This window comes from Paramacrobiotus metropolitanus, unplaced genomic scaffold (assembly GCF_019649055.1).
Source record: "Paramacrobiotus metropolitanus isolate TYO unplaced genomic scaffold, Prichtersi_v1.0 Parri_scaffold0000074, whole genome shotgun sequence".
NCBI classification, from domain to species: Eukaryota; Metazoa; Tardigrada; class Eutardigrada; order Parachela; family Macrobiotidae; genus Paramacrobiotus; species Paramacrobiotus metropolitanus.
Window position 1 is genome coordinate 155,673 of NW_026570294.1, and position 18,035 is coordinate 173,707.

General features: G+C 45.4%; 2 protein-coding genes and 1 long non-coding RNA gene across 3 annotated transcripts; 1 reads left to right on the plus strand and 2 right to left on the minus strand.

Moving 5' to 3' along the window:
* Positions 1-2,731: 2,731 nt before the first annotated feature.
* On the minus strand, positions 2,732-4,346 carry LOC129595154 (uncharacterized). Its single transcript, XM_055492072.1, has 5 exons — positions 4,150-4,346; positions 3,974-4,065; positions 3,661-3,819; positions 3,286-3,587; positions 2,732-3,068 (listed from the first exon to the last, which is right to left on the minus strand). Exons 1-5 carry the CDS (start codon positions 4,292-4,294, stop codon positions 2,927-2,929), a joined length of 840 nt encoding a protein of 279 aa, XP_055348047.1. The 5' UTR covers positions 4,295-4,346; the 3' UTR covers positions 2,732-2,926.
* A 3,911-nt stretch (positions 4,347-8,257) lies between these two features.
* On the minus strand, positions 8,258-9,513 carry LOC129595141 (uncharacterized). The gene is made up of 2 exons (XR_008691275.1): positions 9,239-9,513; positions 8,258-8,898 (listed from the first exon to the last, which is right to left on the minus strand). It is a non-coding gene; the product is annotated as an uncharacterized LOC129595141 (long non-coding RNA).
* Positions 9,514-13,228: 3,715 nt separating this feature from the next.
* Positions 13,229-16,906, plus strand: LOC129595101 (uncharacterized). The gene has a single exon (XM_055492015.1). The coding sequence runs from the start codon at positions 13,229-13,231 to the stop codon at positions 16,904-16,906; it is 3,678 nt and encodes a 1,225-aa protein (XP_055347990.1).
* The last annotated feature ends 1,129 nt before the right edge of the window (positions 16,907-18,035 follow it).

An 18,035-nucleotide genomic window follows, 5' to 3' on the forward strand; every position in this document is an offset into this window, starting at 1 on the left:
TACTAACAACATTTTTTATTAACATGTTGGAGAATATAAGCTTTCCAGGGTAAAACACATCCAATGATGTGTATTGCATTTCATTCGAAAAAACTTTCTCATTCAACATTTGGTTCCAAAGTTTTTTCTTTGTTTCTTGAATAGCTCTGTCTAGAGAGAGCGCAGACAAGATCGCAGCACACCATTGTGTAGCCAAACCTTTTGCGCATGCAGTCAGAACAATGGCAACAGTGTTCTTTCAGTTGTTTCAAACTTATTCGTGTTTTCCCAGACCCACTTTCATCTCATAGCCCTCCCCTTAAACGACCATACGGGTAGTACTTTTACAGTTTTTTACGATCGATAAAGTGCGCACTTTCACGATTCCGCCGGAGTGTGCACTTTGACGATCGATACAATTGCACCACAGATGGTACGTATAATTAATTATTCGATGAATCGAGTAATTTAAATTACAGATACAGTTTATTACGTACATACGACCGCACACGTGGTCTTGGGGAAACGGCCAGTAATTGGCCCAGGTTAAACCTTAATTTTAGAGAAGAGCAAAGCAAAAAAAATAAGCATCGACTATCGAGTACCGGATATACTAACAACTGAGAATTAATGGAAACGAAAGTAACTTGCCTAAAGACTAGCTGAATACTGTATGAAAATTAATTATAACCGTAAATATCAACCACCAGACGTGTCTGAGGGGCGCTGTCCATTTTGATGAACCGATTACTACTGGATTGATTGGTAGTTTAATTAGGATCCACCGACTAGCCGAACATCGTTTCAAACCGTCGGTCGAACTGGCCCGCAACCGTTTCCACAACAAGTCCAGTGCGGTAGGCAAGGATAAATGCTACTACTTTTTCAAAACTTCTATCTAATTTTTTTACGAATAAAATTAATTTAAACCCATCCAACTTGCGCACGCGGCGCAGAACAAAACTGACGGATGTCGATGATCGCCTGCCGTGGTCAATGAAGTTCAAAGAGATTGTCATGTACTAGAGTAATTGTCAACGGCACAAGAATGCGCGACTGTGGACCACCCAAACTGGATGCCGAGCCGAGGCATGCCGATGAGTGGAGGCCTGGAGGGTACAAACGCGTGTGGAATGTTGCGCATATGGACGGACCTTTACAGCGGCTTTTTGGGAGTAATCTATGGGTGAAACCTAGTAAAGTCGGATTTGAAAATGTTGGGAAAAAAGTTTTGAAGCGGTAGCAGCAACGGATTGGTTGAGCAACGCCAAAAACACCGCGAATACCGAGTATAAGTTGGCTCCGTAGAGATTTCGAAGAAAACATTCTGAGGATAGGCACTGACGAAACATTACAAATGTACGCACCTTCGTACAGAACACTTGCCATTAAACTAGTGGCAGGGAATGATCGCCCCAACGGTGGCTATCTTGTTCGCGATGGTCGGCAGACCTACCGCCTCTATCGGGGCTCAAACTTCGAGAAGTAAAATCCAAAAACTCTCGTGCGAAGTCCTAATCGGACTACTTAAAAACAAAGAAATGGTAACCCAAGAGATTAATAAGGCCCAGTAATCTGATTGTGGCTTGAACCACATACCAGGCTCAGAGCTTTGAGTGGTTTGGGGACGCCAATTGTCTGCTTCTGTGTCGCAATTACGCATTTTGCGGATAATCCATCGTAAAGCGACAATGCCGCATCACGCTACGGTTCTTGTAATTCTTCGATAATACTCGTACTAATACTGGTCTAGAGTTGTTCACCGCTCCTGAGACGGGCTTGTAGGTCGCTCTTACAGCCGTTTTTTGTGCGCAATCCATGGGCGAGAGTTTTTTGTAAGAAAAAAAAGGCGAAGCTAAACATGACATCTACGAGCAGTGACGACGGCTAATAGCGGCTCAGCTAACAGTTTAATTACTGACAGACGACAGTTAACATTTAACAAAATTTAACAAACTTCACAAGTCAGTCCGCATACAGTGCGATCGAGATGTGAAAGTGTGCATACTTGTAAAATTTCATCAGTTCGGTGAGATGTGACGGTCTTGCAGTTAAGTACTCGTACAAATTTACACAAAATTTACAACCCTTGCCTTAACATACTGTAGCGATAGTATTTGTACGAACTACGAACGATAAGATCGCCCCGTTATGATTCATCTTCCATCGCGTTATGAATTTGTCCACTTTACCGGCTAGTTTCCCTTCTCATGAATTTCTAGAATTCAGTCTTGACACTCGCTTGCTACAGCTTGCATCTACTTGATTGTTCCTCTTGCTGAAACTCTTGCCGTAAACCTTGCTCCGTTTCTTGAACGCATTGTCATTAAACATGCCTTGAGTTACGTTGTTGTGTTTGACCGCTTGGGATGAACCTGTGTCATCCCAATCGGAGCCACCTGTGTAATTGAGTTACATCAGTAAGAGCGTCCTCGGCCAGCATCGTTGCCGGTCGTACCACCTTTCATCCTAACAGCCGACAGATCGTGGTACGGTGGATTAACCAACCCACTAGAACAGCAGCCAGATAGGCTGTTGTTACAATACAGTCGAAAATCGGCTGCACTGGTTTGAAAAGTCAAGGTAAACTAATTACAATACGAACAGACATGCAAGTTTAGTTTGAACCATAACACTCACAGATTCCTCACTCCACAATATTTATTAATGCTTCAGTTTAATACATTTGGCTCTTTGGTTACTTGATCAGACAAATCATGTACCGTGACGGAGTACAAGATCGGTACCGACGTTACCAGCCCACTATCACATTTCCAACAAGAAAAAACTAGTAATCCTAGACTCCTAGTACCTAACAATTACGTTCAAGTACGTACCTAAGTTAAATGCAATTCGCTTTTGTCATTAAAGTTCAACAAGGTAAGGGCCAACCACCTCGCGCCTGAACTAGCGGGAAACCAAAATGTCGTTGGAGAGACACAACAAGTTAGTCGAGGTAGTAATGGGCAAGAATGGCCAACTGGAGATTTCCAAACGGAATGTTGTCAAAGTTGCGCAAGTCTAGAATGACTGAATGATCATTCCATCCTTGCATCTCGTCGGCATCTCCACATTCCATGGTTCCATAGCTGCAACATGCAAATTTAGACAACATGGCAACTTTAGAAAATTTTTACAAGAGGGCAATAGGAATTTATGCTCCTGCATTATTCAGCAGAACATTGAATTTAAAATTTACCGTTAGAATATTCGTCGTAAACCTGTCCACTTGTTTCCAGGATACGGGACACCCCGTAACCAGACAGTGTACACCTTTTTTAAGCGCTTCTTGAGCCTAATGCTTACAGGTGGACAGCGTGTCTCCAGTGCTTGCTTAAACACTTTATGCTTTCGTTCTCGTTGTCCTCGATAAGGTCCATAACGGGAATTGCGATGATCAGGTTGCAACCTTCGTCGCCTTTGGCACCGCGCATAGAATATGGGTACGGCGGGAAACTCCCCATGGAAAAATCAACCACCAACATCTGAACGCGTAGATGCCGGCACAACTTCTTCAGCTCCAGTAGCTGGAAGTTCACTTTGCCGTGAATGGGGTCATCCGGATCGAACTGCTCGGCGGATAAGCTTCCATCGGCATCCGGCAGTGTCTGATGGCGATTAAAAAGAGCTTGCACTGTTTGAGACTGATTAATTGGGTGATGCACGAAACCAGCGTCATACAGTCGGTGCGGTGATCCATGTGCAGCAGCGCCAAGGCTTGGGTTCCTTGGCTGACTGCGTGGTGCAACAGCAGCGCAATGCGGTAGCCTTCTGCTTCGGGCAGCCCGGGTAAGCTGCCACTGATATGGGTGAAATCAATCGTGACAGACGCAGTGGATGCTGGATAAGATATTAAGTTATTCCACAGAGCACATATTCTGCAACAGTTACCGTGAGAACAGTCGATATTCGACTGCGCGCGGTGTTGTAACATACATTGTAATTATTACGGTATATTGTGGTTACGATTTATGCCCAAGCAGTCATTACCTACCGCTTTGCTGACGGCCGTGAATGCATGAATACTGCAAAATGAAGGGTAGCACTTCAAAATGAAGGGATATTGCCAAGCGGATTTAACGTTATCTGCAACATTGCGTACTTTATTACGCTTTACTGGTAAATTTAATACTGGTTCGCGCAAGGAGCCATGGTATGGTCATGGCTTACCTGCAGTGGTGCCGTGTAAAGACTGACTGCCAACTTCCGGTCCGTGAAAGTACCGTTGCAAATAGCTCTTCGTCGCCAACGAGATCTTTGCAGCTGTTGTCGTTTTCCAGCATCTACCACTGCATCTGGTCTTCTTTACCAGCATGTGAACCTGCTTGCCTTCCACCAGGGTGGATGATAACACCCTGCGTGCATCATTACGAATGTTAACATCCCTTCGGTAATCCGAACAAAAAGCTTTGCGCTTTCTTAGTTGGCCATGCCCTGTACGTAATAGAGTGATTCGTACCGCGCTTGTTACCGACAGCAAAAAAATTCGTCAAACCAGAAACACGTATCCTATAAACGGTCAAAATCCGATACTGGATGATGCACTGTAACTTGTCTATAATAGCAAGTAAAATAGATCTAATTTAATTAACATACTCGCCACCATACGGGCGGTGCCCTTCACGGAATGCCGCTTCCAGGAAACGCGCAACTTGGTATTCATCAACTTTTCAAAATGAGACGCGCAACCACTTTTTGTAAGGTTTCGATACATTCAGATTCAGCTAATCAACAATTCAGCCAATGCCAAAAAGAAAAGTTTTAATCAGCAGTACATGAGTGAAATTAATACCCCATAAGCGTAGCTACGCAAAGCATAATGCGGCCTATGCGCAGCGGCAGCGCTGGCGTGGCTTATTTGGGGGGATCGTTGCGGGTGTCTGGTGGCGGAAGGTAGGAAGCCGGAGCATGCTGTCTTCCGGCTTCGCCGGGACGAATACCGTAACCAACTTGAGGCTGCGGTGCGCCGGGAGGAGCCGGAGTTCCCAGATCCGGATCAAAACGATGTCCAGGGGGCAACACATCAGCCTGGCCGGGAACGATAGCAGCAGCCAAGCAGATAACTAACAGAGCTCCTAGAGACGACAAGACGTTCAATCGTCAAAAAAGTTGAGGAAAACAGTTGCTGTCGCATGTATGATGGTAAAACAACAGGGAAATTTTACTGCACTATAACGCGGGGCCGTATGGGCGCCACGGGTATCCTCGACAGCGAAACAGCGGTGAACCCGGATGAGGCTTTATTGCCGAATCTAATGCGCACCGTGGCGCAGCAAACACCAGACTAACAAGGAAGGATTCTGCAGCCAGTGCAACTGTGCTGCAGATCCGTCAAAACAGCGCAGCAATGTGCGGGGTGGAAATCCCCAGAAACAGCGAATAGCTACTCAGGAGGGCGGAGCGTCCCTCCGTTACAGCACATTTCATAGTTTGATCATTTACGATAGGATATTTTTCTTAGCGCCCAGACATTGTATAACACTGTTCAAATGTAAGCTTAGAGATTCAAATCCTACGAGTAGGGTATGCGACGATTGCTAGTTCTTTGCAGTTTATATCTGACTTAACTTCCTCACATTCTGTAGCTAAATGATAGAGTATTTACACTGTACCTGTACACGTACATATTTTTGAAGACAGCTGGTAAAGTCGACTATTAATATAATTAATTTAATTACATATTAATATAATTAATATAATTAATATAATTTATTTAATTAATTACTATTGATATAATTAAGGTCACTTCTATGCGCCCCAAAATTTTAGGGCGCATAGTTAATTTGCTATGCGCCCAAAAAATTTAAGGCGCCTAGTTAATTTGCTATGCGCCCCAAAATTTCCGGTCAAAATAGGAAAGCCAGTAATCTAAAACGTAATAGAACGTTAAAACATGGTATCAGCGAATCCGTAATGTTGCTGTAAAGTGGTACAGACCAGGCAAAAATTGCAGAAAAACAAAGGTCTTGCTTGTACTCGTACAATGCATTACGGCACTATGATACAAAACATTATAATACAAATAATTATGATGGCTCACTAACCAGGCATAATCAGGTTTTAATTCAAAAGAATTTGCTGCAGTATTTCCTATTTAACCTGTCATAAACTAAGAAAACTGTAATTATTGATTGAATTTACGAATGTTTTTACTGGGGTACTTAAGTGTACTCCTTAATTTTGGTGAACATAACCGACAAATAGCTTTCTTTTTTCAATCAGGCAATCTCTACGTACTCATTTCTTTATTGGGCAAAAGGCCATCAACATAACAAAATATGCATACGCGTAATACTACATAAAATGATTCGAATTTACGTTAAAATCTCTACGTTAAAATTTTGAAACATGCATTCGCAATGCCTATAGAAGCCAAAATGCATTGCTAACTAAATAACAAGTGGTGAAGAAAACCTAAATAAGCAAACAAATTTTGTTTTTAACAACTTGCCAGATGCAGAGTACGTTTGATCAAAAAGTCAGATGATAACTATGCCGAAATGCAGATATACAGAGTACAGCGAAGTTAGATTTGCCTTTCTATGTCACTATGTACCTGTAATTGTTATTTTGATAATCATTTATCTTTATAAAATCAGATTCTCCAATTTGCTATTCTCATATCTCACAATAAATTTCCGAAAAACTATACACACGGCTGAAACACCGGTGTCTGTAATCGAGATAGTGCCATGGAATTACGGAAGCCGTCTTGGAAGCGCGGCCCCGATAACCGCAGAAAAACTGTTTGCTTTAAGCTATTAATATCGATAATCGCAAAAGAAAGAAGTTGACGAAGTTCGCGGAAAACGAAACTTACCGGTTAAATAGATAAGGTCAACAGTGTGCCATTTATACTTTTATAGCTGGAATACGAAATGTAACAATTCAAGTTTGGTAAATCTAACTGGTAAGTCAGCGGGGTACTTATGCACTGGACACATCTAAGTACGAAAAAATGCATCAGATTTCGCGGATAAGTCAAAAGCAGTGAACAAACTTCTAAAAGAAGACAGCGAACGTAAAATTAATTTTCCCGTTAATAGAGAGTAATAAGAACGGTAAAAATTGAAATACAAAATTTTTAACTGCAATTTTTTGGGCGCATAGCAAATTAACTATGCGCCCTAAAATTTTGGGGCGCATAGCACTTTCGTATAATTAATTGTATGTACTTGCTCATATTACTTACCAGTTAGATACATCTTCGTAACCTTTACGGTTGCAGTTCTGAAATACAAATACTTGTTTGAAATAAAACTTTACGGCTGTGACTGTAATACTGTAGTTTAAAAGAAAAGCAATGATACAGCTTATAGCCTTATACCTAGGCACAGACACGGACAATTAAAGTTAGGATCCAAACTAATTTCAGCGAGTGCACCATAATACCGGGCCGGTAGTATAGTGCACTCGAATTACCGGCTGACTTTGAAAAAGAAGTAGAATGACTTTGCACCAGTAACGGTAATCGCAAAAGCCATCGAACACGATTTCTTGGCGATAAAGCCGATGTTTTCAACAATCCAGCCAAAATATTATATGTTAAGCAAATGTTTCTCAGTACTCGTAGTGGTCAGTGCAAGTTCCAACATATGTATCGCCAAAGGAGAGTGTATTTACTGTTATTCACGCTGACGAAGTTAAGCGCAGATCCAAAGCAGATCAAAAGGATTAAATTGGAGACTGATATGGAGGAAGATCGATCGAAAGCAGTATTAGCAGCGAACGCTTTGATCCTGGCAAAAGGTCAAGGGGACAATAGACAGAATCGCACTCATGCAAGACGATAAATATGAAATCACGCTACCAGTTTACCATGCAACATTACAAAAGCAGCATCAAGGAAAATCGTCATGTAATGGTCAAAGTACAGATAGCAGAGAGAATAGCAGCTGAAATCAACAAACATTTCGATCGTCGTCATCAAACCTCTTTGAACAACGGCAAAACCTCACCGTCCAACCTATGGCTCCGCATGCTCGCAGCTTAAGAAAAATGACCCGATACATGGCTCCAAAATCATATTTTTTTACGAAAATGTTGCTTTTGCGCACTCTCACACTCTTTTTTACATTGTTTTATGATATTCTGTAGGCAAAGGAATTGTATACGGAGAACAGAGGCGCGAAAATTGTTTGTTTGCGCAACACCTGGTTTAGTACTTATTTACGGGTGCAAGAGAATTCCAAAAAGCATGAAGAAATTCAGGAGTACTCATTATGAGCCGAAGTTGAGATCTGTACTGGTATCTGTTAAAAACTTCAATCTTTACCAGTACTTGTATACGTTTTAATGTTAATATCGCTCATACACTTAAGCAGCTGCTTGTCGGCCAGCCTGGCAGTTGGAAATTTTGAAACTTACCAGAGATTTTTGTACACTGTGCAACACATAATATTCGTTGTACGCCTACAAGTTGCACGTACTCGTAACAGGTAACAACTACGGGTAGGAATCCAGTACGTGAGAAAAAATAATGCAACACTACTCCAGCACACGAATCGAAGAATGCGAAAAAAACAACTATACGCACACCACCTAAGAGAATCTACGCTTAACGTTTTTTTCGAAGCCCATCATATACAACACCGGATACTTCATAGCCCGCTACCGCTCCGCCGCAACCTCCTGCTGCTCCACCCACGATCGTCCCGAGACCGGGGCAAATGCAGTGACCAACCACTCCTCCCGCTGCTACTCCGGTAACCGCGCCCACGGTTCCGCCCACCAACTGGCCAAACTCCCGGTCGTTCGTCGCCAGGCCCACACCGCCCCCGATCGCTCCGCCCACTGCGCCGCCGGCAAAAGTTCCCACTGCGGCTGCACCGGCGATCAGCTCCACAGCCATTCTTGCTCCAAGGCAAATTTCGGGCTTAACTTTTAAACAAAATACAGGGAGCTTTAATCCAAGTGGTCCTGTAAATTGCAATAGGCATACATTACGGTGCATCACTAACGGTAAATTTGTTAACGCGTGTTGAGTTATAAAATTAATAGAATTACGTAATGCGTGTATCGAATGATGGGAAAATTAAGTCCTATTTGACCCGTGTATCAAATTATAATTCCCACAATTTTAATTACAGTATTTACGCAGTTACCTATAGCAGATCGTACGTATGACAACACGTTATAAATTGTACGTTGTAAGTACAAATTTTGAAATGGGTGCACACAATAGAAGTTGAAAAAAATTTGTATACAGTAGTTTCTCAAGTAAATAAAAAGTTCGGAACAACAACAGACCGACTTGTACCTTGACTTCTGTAGGCGTATCAAGTGGGTAATATATATTATCGTGACAACGATTAAAGACTGCGGTATAACACAGGGGGATCGGATACGAAAGGTCACTCTTGAACTTCTTACAACTAATTGCTGAGCACAAAACAGAAACGCTCTTCGTAACAGACAGCTTTTCCGCGAAACCAAGTTTCGCAGTTTTTATAACAACAAAAGTAGAACTGCACACACGCTTTCCGGTCTGATGCATAGGGAAAAGGGAGCGAATGCTTGCGCGAATGATTGCTGCATGACTGATCTGCGGACCAGTTATAATCATCGTGCCAAAACGCCTTCCCATTTGTCTCGAATCTTCTTAGTCGCTGAATAATTGTTACACATATGGCATATGCACGCTTATTGCACGTGCGGCCAGTGTTGCTAAAAATGATACCGTTATGATGTCAGAAGTCGAGCACACGTTTTTCCGGCTTATATCGGTTCATTCACGCATTACTCAACACACACTCACCATAAGACAGCTTCTCTGCCGGCACACGGTACTTGTAACTTGTAAGTAGCACGTAGACGATAACATGTGCTGTAGCTCTCTACGTTGCCGGTAAAAAGTTAGTGTAGGCAACCAGATTCTGCCTTTTTGTTTTAAAGACGTTTTACAGATTTTTCATTTATTAATCTCTGTACTATCAAAATCTCCAATACACGTCCGACGTTGTTCATCGTATTTCCCTTTAACGCCGCTAGTAAGCGAAGCATTTAATATTCAACCTAATGTCGTTATTGTCGCTTAATAAACTTAGAAGTACTGTAGCCGCTCGATGCACCACAGAGTTGTTGTACGGGGAACCAGCAACTGCAAAGTGTGCACTGCTCGTGCATGCGAGCGCATGAACATGCACCCGCTGCATGTGTGCTATTTTCCCGTACACCAACTCTGTGGTGTCATACTGCCATTTGATCAAGCCGCTACAGTAATTAAAACTACAAAATTAAAACTATTATTCTGTATTGCTTGCAGTCTTTTCATGATGAGCATTACCCACGTGCTGGGCTGCGGAGGCCTAGTCGGAGCCGCTGTGGGCGGAGTTATCGGCGGTATTGCTGGAGGCGTCTTAGGCGTACATCGCCAGGATAAGGAGTATGGCCAGTTCATTGGAATGACGGTTGGTGGTGTGGCTGGAACGGTGTCCGGCGCCGTTACCGGGAACATGGTGCGCAGTGGATCTTCCGCCACGGTCTTTGGTGGAAGTGCGGCGGGCGTGACAGGATCAACAGCCGGGTATACTACGGCCGGCATTTTATACGATACATTGATCGGATTCGGGATCGGAGAACCGACGAAGTAGACACAGGTCGTTTGGCTTTCTGCTTAAAATATTCAGTTGTTGGGTTAATGACCTTAGGGGATCGCTTTTGTGTATGTCACCTATTTTGCGGTGAAAAACGCTGTAATAAATATGCGTTTATAGCCAGTGGATGCGCTAATGGTCTTGATGCACGTAAGTAAATGATGTTGTCTTCTAATCGTATAAATACGTGAAGGTGCGTCCCGTCAGAAGCTGCTAACGAGTCCAATGCAAAAGGTATAACATGTGCACGCTATGTGCACGCTATAAATTCTCACAGATAACCTGCAACATACCGCGTTTGATATCGATACAAATGCTACTCTTAAGTAATAAAAATTGACCAGGTTTATCCAGTTTTCTTTGCAATGAAAAAACGGTTCTATAGACAAGTAAAACGGTGCACTTACAAAGTACGAAATACGTGTAACACATAAGCATATTTATTATGCTTTCAAATTCTTTACGGAGCATATCATATCAACTTTGACATCTGTACGGAAAATCAAACAAATCAAATTGCTAAGTGTGCTTGATCATAAAATTAATGCAGTTTTCTCGGTTAAATCCCATACGAAAACGGATTTTATGTTTTGTAAACCAGTATGTTTTGTGCCTTGGATTAAATTACGGTATACGGAGGTGCTTTCGTTCCTGTGCTAGAATTCGTCCCCTGCAGTTAACGGCTGGGCACAAACACAAGAGCTTGTGACCTTTAGGAAATTAAACTCAGCAGACTTTATAACAGCAATGTGCGAATGCGGCTGCTCGGATGCCCTTCTCGCATCCTTGCCCCACCGTCATCGTGATGCCAATGTTGTTGAAAATGATATCGTTAGGTTGAAGCATTTCGCTAAGCAAGAACTTGGTGTACAATCAGCGGACTAACCCGGATGCGTTTCGACCAGAGCCAGCGTGATAAAGAAACGGTACTGCGCATCCGCATAAGTACCTGTGAGCCATGGCTGTACTCACGTCCACCCTCACGCCTGTGGCGTTAAGCGGATGACGTGTCAGTGTTGTGTCTCCTCTGATTGGTTGTATGTGCCTTGTGTGGGCGCGCCTATGTGCGCTGCGAAGAGCGTTGATTTAGCTCTTCGCTTGGCAGATTTGCCAGTGTTCAGTCAGTGTTGATGTGAGTTGATTTGCACACTCAATAAAGTGTACCTATGCTAGTGGATGCCGTGCGTTGGGCATTTATCCAGATTTCATAGCATATTACGCTACGCAGGATCCTGTCAGTGGGGATCTCTGTCCTGGACTCATTCTGAGTTCCACGTTATATGGTAGCAGAGCCCGTGAAATCCGCGGTGCTCGATTGATCTGTTTGGCGAACGGCCATATTAATCTGTTTGGCGAACGGCCACAATTATCTGTTTGGCGAACGGCCACGTGGAATCTGGATCGATCCACTTTTGATCGACCGCACCAGTAAGGCACTGGTTTTTCCTCATCCGTCAGCAAGGCGCATTCAACCGGATTGCCAGCAGGAGCGGCAGCACTGAGTCAAGTATCTCCTGTGGAGAACTTGTCTCGTGTTTCTCAAGTCAGACGGCAGCTGGCCGCGGTGCAGGTATCTCCTGTGGAGAACTTGTGCTGTTTCCACTGCTAAGCAGCGAGATCCTCTGTAGAGGACGAGGCTGCTGGGCACAGGCGCCGAGAAGCCACGAAAGTTGGCAGCACCGAAGGAGGTGCCAAAGAGATCAGTTTACGCGCTCCACCAAATTGGCTGTAGAGCGACCTGCTGGTAGGCCTGACAAGCCCAGCAGAAGGCAGACGAGGTCGGACTAGGAAGGCGCCAAAACCGTGCGGAATACGGCTGCGCGGGATCGGATTGTGGAGAAGAAACGCAATCATCTGGATCATTTTTGGCGGAAATCGGAACGGTAAACAGGTAAAAACCGTTGTTAATTATCGGATTGGTTAGCGCGTAAAAAGCGCAAATTTCATTGGTCTGTACTGAGCTGAGCTAGACGGAGGCGGAATTTTTGCACTCGGCGCGCAAGTCTGGTCGTCGATCTGTGACGTCACGTAGGTCAGAAAATTTAGCGGGCTCAGGCGATTGGTCAATTATATGAGCTGTGATTGGTTGAAATTTTTACCGGTAAAATAGAAATAAACGATCTCATAAGGAGCTCCCAAGTATCTAAAACGAACTTTTATCGACATAATTGATCTAATATGAGCTGGTATGAGCTGTTTCTAACCGAAATAAGTTGAGTGAAAAGTTGACCAGCTGGACCTGAGATCGATCTCTGACCTAGAGCTGAGCTGATAATGACCTACTCAGATGAGCTGAGATGATCTAATTTGATCTGATATATGAACTTTTTCATCGAAATCGATCTTTTCTCAACTAAAACGAGCTGATTTTAATTGAAACGAGCTGAGTAAAAGGTGATCTGAGTTGAGCTGAGATCGATCGGCTGATATAAAACGAACTTGAAACGAACTTTTAGCAACTCAGTTGATATCGGTAGCTGCTCATCAGCATCTCCGAAGTGAACTTATCGAACTCCCAATTGAAAAGTGATCTTTTTAAATGAACCTGAGCTCATCTCCCGAGCTGATAAGTGATCTATAGGGATCATAACGATCGTATTATAACGTGTGTGTGAGCATAACCGACAGGTGCGTCCAGTTATCCGATCATCACAATGGACAAAGAGATCATCGAACCAACATCTAATAGCAGTCAGGGGAGTCGAGGCTCCCGCGGATCTCAGCAAGGCGCACCTAATCCGTACAAGAAGGACCTGAACTCATACACACGTCCCGTCGCACATGATCGGAGCACCCGGGCACCTAAAGCCTTTGAGAGGAAGGACTCTCGAGGCTCGGATGCGACCTACCAAAAGGCACTCGAAGCAGTGTCAGGTCAGGAGAGCTCCAGCGACGACCGGAAACGATCCCCCACGTCGGCGCCGGGAAACAGCGAGGTGAACCAGCAGGTCACCAAAGAAGGAACGAGCTCACAACGAGCTAAGGAGGTGGATGTGACATCACAAAATGATGTCAAGATCAGCCCTGCCACATCGGAGCAGGTCAAAGATGCTGATCTGACTAAACCGGACCTCACTGAACAGTCAAATGACGAAAAACTTGATGAGCTGAAGTTGGGCGATGTCTCACTTGACGATGACGTCACAGTGGAAGATCTGTTTGAGAGCCCAATACAGTTCGACGAGATGATGCGAAATCAGAAGCTCAACGATGAAGAGTCGTACCTCACCGAAGACGATGTGACGATGAACATGTCGTTCAGGACGGCAATGAAGGATGCCGACCGAGCTGAGGGGATGATATCGTTCAAAGACATACCCGAGCATCTAATCGAACGAACTCAAACTGGGAAGATCATCAGTGTCCGATCTCCATCTCCGAACAGTCCCACCTCGAATCTGAAGAAGCAAATCAGAGAGCTCCAAACGTCACTGGAAGATAAAGAATGCCAGATGCTCCAGAAGAAACAAGAATACCAGAACAGGATAAACTCATTGGAATCTCATGTTTATGAGATGGAGCAACAACAGGGTGTACTGGAAAATATGGTAGCTGAATGGAAGATCAGATACGAACGTCAAAAGGAGCTCGCTGAAGAAGCCCAGAAGGTGGCTGACGACAAGGAAGTCGAAAAATTCATCGCGGTTGACGAGCTCAACGAGAGCATGTCAGAAGAATCGGCTGAGAGATCACGTCACTTAGCGGAATTGAAAGATCAGTGTGACGAGCTTCGCAAAAAGGCGAACGAAGCTGAACTGAAACGAAACGAATATGCATCCAAGCTCGCCGAAGCGACACAGAAGCTGGCCACAATGTCAACAGATATGCTGAAGCTCAGAAACGATCTGAAGCTGCGGGACGAGAACATCGCCACCCTCCAAAGGGAGTCGCAAGCTCATCAGAAACGAGCTGATGAGGCACTCCAGGTGGCAAAGGAGCTCACGGAGCTCGGAGCAACTGAGGGAGAGCGACTCAAAGCGGGAATTAAAGAGGTTAACGAGGAAAATGAGAAACTCATGAACGAAAGTCAAAAGTGGCAGGCTCAAGCATACCGGCTGGACACAATGGTCACAGCTCTCGAGATAGCTGACAAGGAGAATCAACGAAAGGTCCACGAGCAGCTCGAAGAGAACATCAGGCTCAACACGGAGCTGACCGAAATGGCGACAACGGCAATGCTCAGAGAAGATGAAGCTACAGAAATGAGAAACCAGCTGAGATCAGCAGCTGAGGAGTACACCCGGTTAGAAGGTGAGGTGACCCAGCTAGTCGAACAGATCAAGAAGATGGAAAATGAGACCGAGAAGATTGTACAGGAAAAGACATTCCAACTTCATAATCATATGCAAAAAGTGAAACAGGAGAATTCTAACCTGAAAATACAACAGGAAGAATTCCAGCTGAAAATCAAACGACTGGAAGATGAGAACAAAGCTCTCCAGGTGACAAATAAGCACAAGGATGAACAACTATGTCAGTTCGGTGTGAAGAAAGCAACCGACGAATCACCCCCGCCCAGTTACAGTAAGGCACAAGGGACTGGCGGGAGTGCTCACTTTGAAATGCCGCTACGAACGGGTGGCGGCAGAGGTGATCCGAAAATGGAAAAAGACGATGAAGCCTCTGATAAACGGAACCCGTCGAGTAGTCACCAGCCATTTATGAGCTCCGGTGACCCATCGCAGTCTCAACAACCCATTGAAACGGCAGTTAAAGACGATGCAAATCGAGATGCACGGTCCCCTCGACATGAACACGACGGGAGATATTTCAGAGAAATCCCAAATGAACGAAACCAGCGGAATGAGCGAAACGACCGAAACGAAGATCGTGCCCAAAGGGAATTCAATAGGTCCATCAAAAACATGGGCCGAAAAACCGACCTAGCAACCTTTGACGGTAACCGAGATGCTGTGAATGGATGGATTCGCATTATAAAAGAGACACAGCGCACATATGATCTGACTGATGAGCAGATCATGATCGACATAGCCAGTGCTGTAAGGGGACCAGCAAAGATCTGGTTCGACAGCGAAAGAGACATCGAAGAAGCGGAAGAAGAAGTCTATACGGTTACGGAATGGCTCAATAAATTCAGAGATGAGTATGGTGATCGAAACGAGGAAGTTCTCGGCCTACGCGAAGCTATGGCCAGAAAGTTCAAACCCGGTAAAGAAACACTTGAACAGTTTTACCAGGCGATTATGAAGTTTAAGGCGAAGAAGGCAATCACCGAACTACAAGCGGTGGCATTCCTCATAGATGGATGCAGAGTTGATAATAACCTATACAATGCCTTGAAAACGAAGGGGTTCAAGACGCCAACAGAAATAAAGGACTTCTTCAGATCGTGGGCAGCTGGTGAAGATAAATATAAGGTGGTGGAAGGTCAACGCAATCAACCGGAGATCGTGACCATCCGATCGGGCCAAGTTGAGATGGCACCGAGACAGTACGCAGCTGCACCAGCTCAACAAGCGGAATATCGGCCGAGATCACCAGCTCCGGTCCAGAATCAAGTGACTTTCATCGATAGTCAGACGGGACAACCGATCACATATGCCATGGTCGCTGCGATACAAGCGCAGGCACAGGCCAGACCAGTGGCACCGGCAAATGTAATGCCGAAACCCCTGAACGTAGGGGTGCCACCTCAACAAGGAAGGCCCAATAATCAATACGGAAATGGTAACAATAACTGGAATAATGGACAAGGTAACGGAAATGCCAACTGGAATAACGGCCAGGGAAACGGCAACTTTAACCAAAACCGGAACCAAGGGAACCAGCAGAACCGTGGCAACTATCAGCCCCAGCAGGGTTCCCGAACGGAATGGAAATTTGGCCAAATCGACGATTGGGTCACCCAGGGCGTGCAGCTGTGCCAGAACTGTGGATTTGGCAACCACGACGCACAGAACTGCATGTTCGCCAACATGCCACTAAACCGGAACCCGAACTTGTTCGCCACCCAAGAGTGGGAACGTCTCCGCACCCAGGGCGGCTGGCGACAGGCGGTAGCGAACGGCTACGACCTGGTCGCAGCTTGGCGCCAGTTCAAGCAACAGAACGGCGGCAACCAAGGAGGTGGCCAGGGTGGCGGATATAACGGTGGAGGCAGAGGTGGCTTCCGCGGACGAGGTCGCGGCAATGGACGCGGTAACGGACGCGGCGGATACGGAAACCGGAATGGAGGTGGCTGGCGCGCCAACAATAATGGTGGTGGCGGCGACCAGAATAACGGTGGCGGCGCGAACGGCGCTAACCAGGGGCGGCAAAACGAGCAAGCCCCGCAGCAGCAAATGAACCAGGGAAACGACCAAGATCAGTAGGCGCCGGTGAACCTACTGATCCTCCCGAACCGAAACCACCGGATAAAGGAGGAACGCAGAATCGGACTGCGAACGAGATGGCTCAAAAGATGCCATCACAAGTGGGCAAAGTACCACAGCCGCAGAATTGGACTGCAGGCGAAACGGCTTATAAGATGCCGTCACATCAGCTGAATGAGATGGCTAAAAAGATGCCATCACCCGTGGGCAAAGTACCACAGCCGCAGAATCGGACTGCAGGCGAAACGGCTTATAAGATGCCGTCACAGCAACTGAAGGAGATGGCTCAAAGGATGCCATCACAGGTGGGCAAAGGACCACCACTGCAGAATCAGACTGCAGATGACATGGCTTATAAGATGCCATCGCAAGTGGGCAAAGGACCACTGCCGCAGAATAGCACTGCGAAGTCACCGCAGGACCGGACTGCAGGTGAGATGGCTCAAAAGATGCCATCGCAAGTGGGCAAAGGACCACTGCCGCAGAATGATACTGCGAGCAACGAGGTGAACAATAAGGCAAGATCACCTTACTGCAGCGAAGAGAAGCTGAAAGAACGACGTGCTCAGCGTAATGAGATCATCCGAAAAGCGAACTTGAAGAAGAAGATGGAAGAAGAGAAGGAAACCGATGAGCAGCATGCCAGATTCCGGGAGTTCCTCCGTAACCGGGAAAAAGACATCCCACCACCTGCCGCACCAGAGCGAGATAAAGGAGCAAGTGCAGTCGCTGAAAAAGACGACAAAAAGGTCGTCCAAACAGGTCAGGCAAAGGAACTGCCGCTGCGAAATGTGCAGCTAAACGAGAGCGAACGAGCACAACAGGTCTCCGATGACTCGCTGGATGATGCGAACACGTTGAATCAAAAGCAGACGTGGCAAAAAGTGGCATATCGACCCAATGGGAATCATGGGATGTGGATACCGGTTACGCCAAAAGCGAAACTGAAAGGACAAATGTCGCAAGAAGACTTCTGGGACATGAAACAGCTTCAAACGGATGCTGCGAGAAAACGTCTCGAGGAGTTGGTTACCGGGAAACCAGATAAAGGGTTAAAAAACCCAGTCCCAATCCGGAAGTGTTCATCGTGTTCAACGCAGAACCCAGATGTGCCCAATACAGCCCCAGC

What these genes read in the sequence shown, in the direction of transcription:
- LOC129595154 (XM_055492072.1), bottom strand. Translation starts at nt 4,294, where the DNA reads ATGCTGGTAAAGAAGACCAGATGCAGTGGTAGATGCTGGAAAACGACA. An exon ending in TTTACACGGCACCACTGCAG is followed by an intron (nt 4,066 to 4,149) that starts GTAAGCCATGAC and finishes GCAATGTTGCAG; the next exon opens with ATAACGTTAAATCCGCTTGG. An exon ending in TGGAGACACGCTGTCCACCT is followed by an intron (nt 3,069 to 3,285) that starts GTAAGCATTAGG and finishes TGCATGTTGCAG; the next exon opens with CTATGGAACCATGGAATGTG.
- LOC129595101 (XM_055492015.1), top strand. Translation starts at nt 13,229, where the DNA reads ATGGACAAAGAGATCATCGAACCAACATCTAATAGCAGTCAGGGGAGT.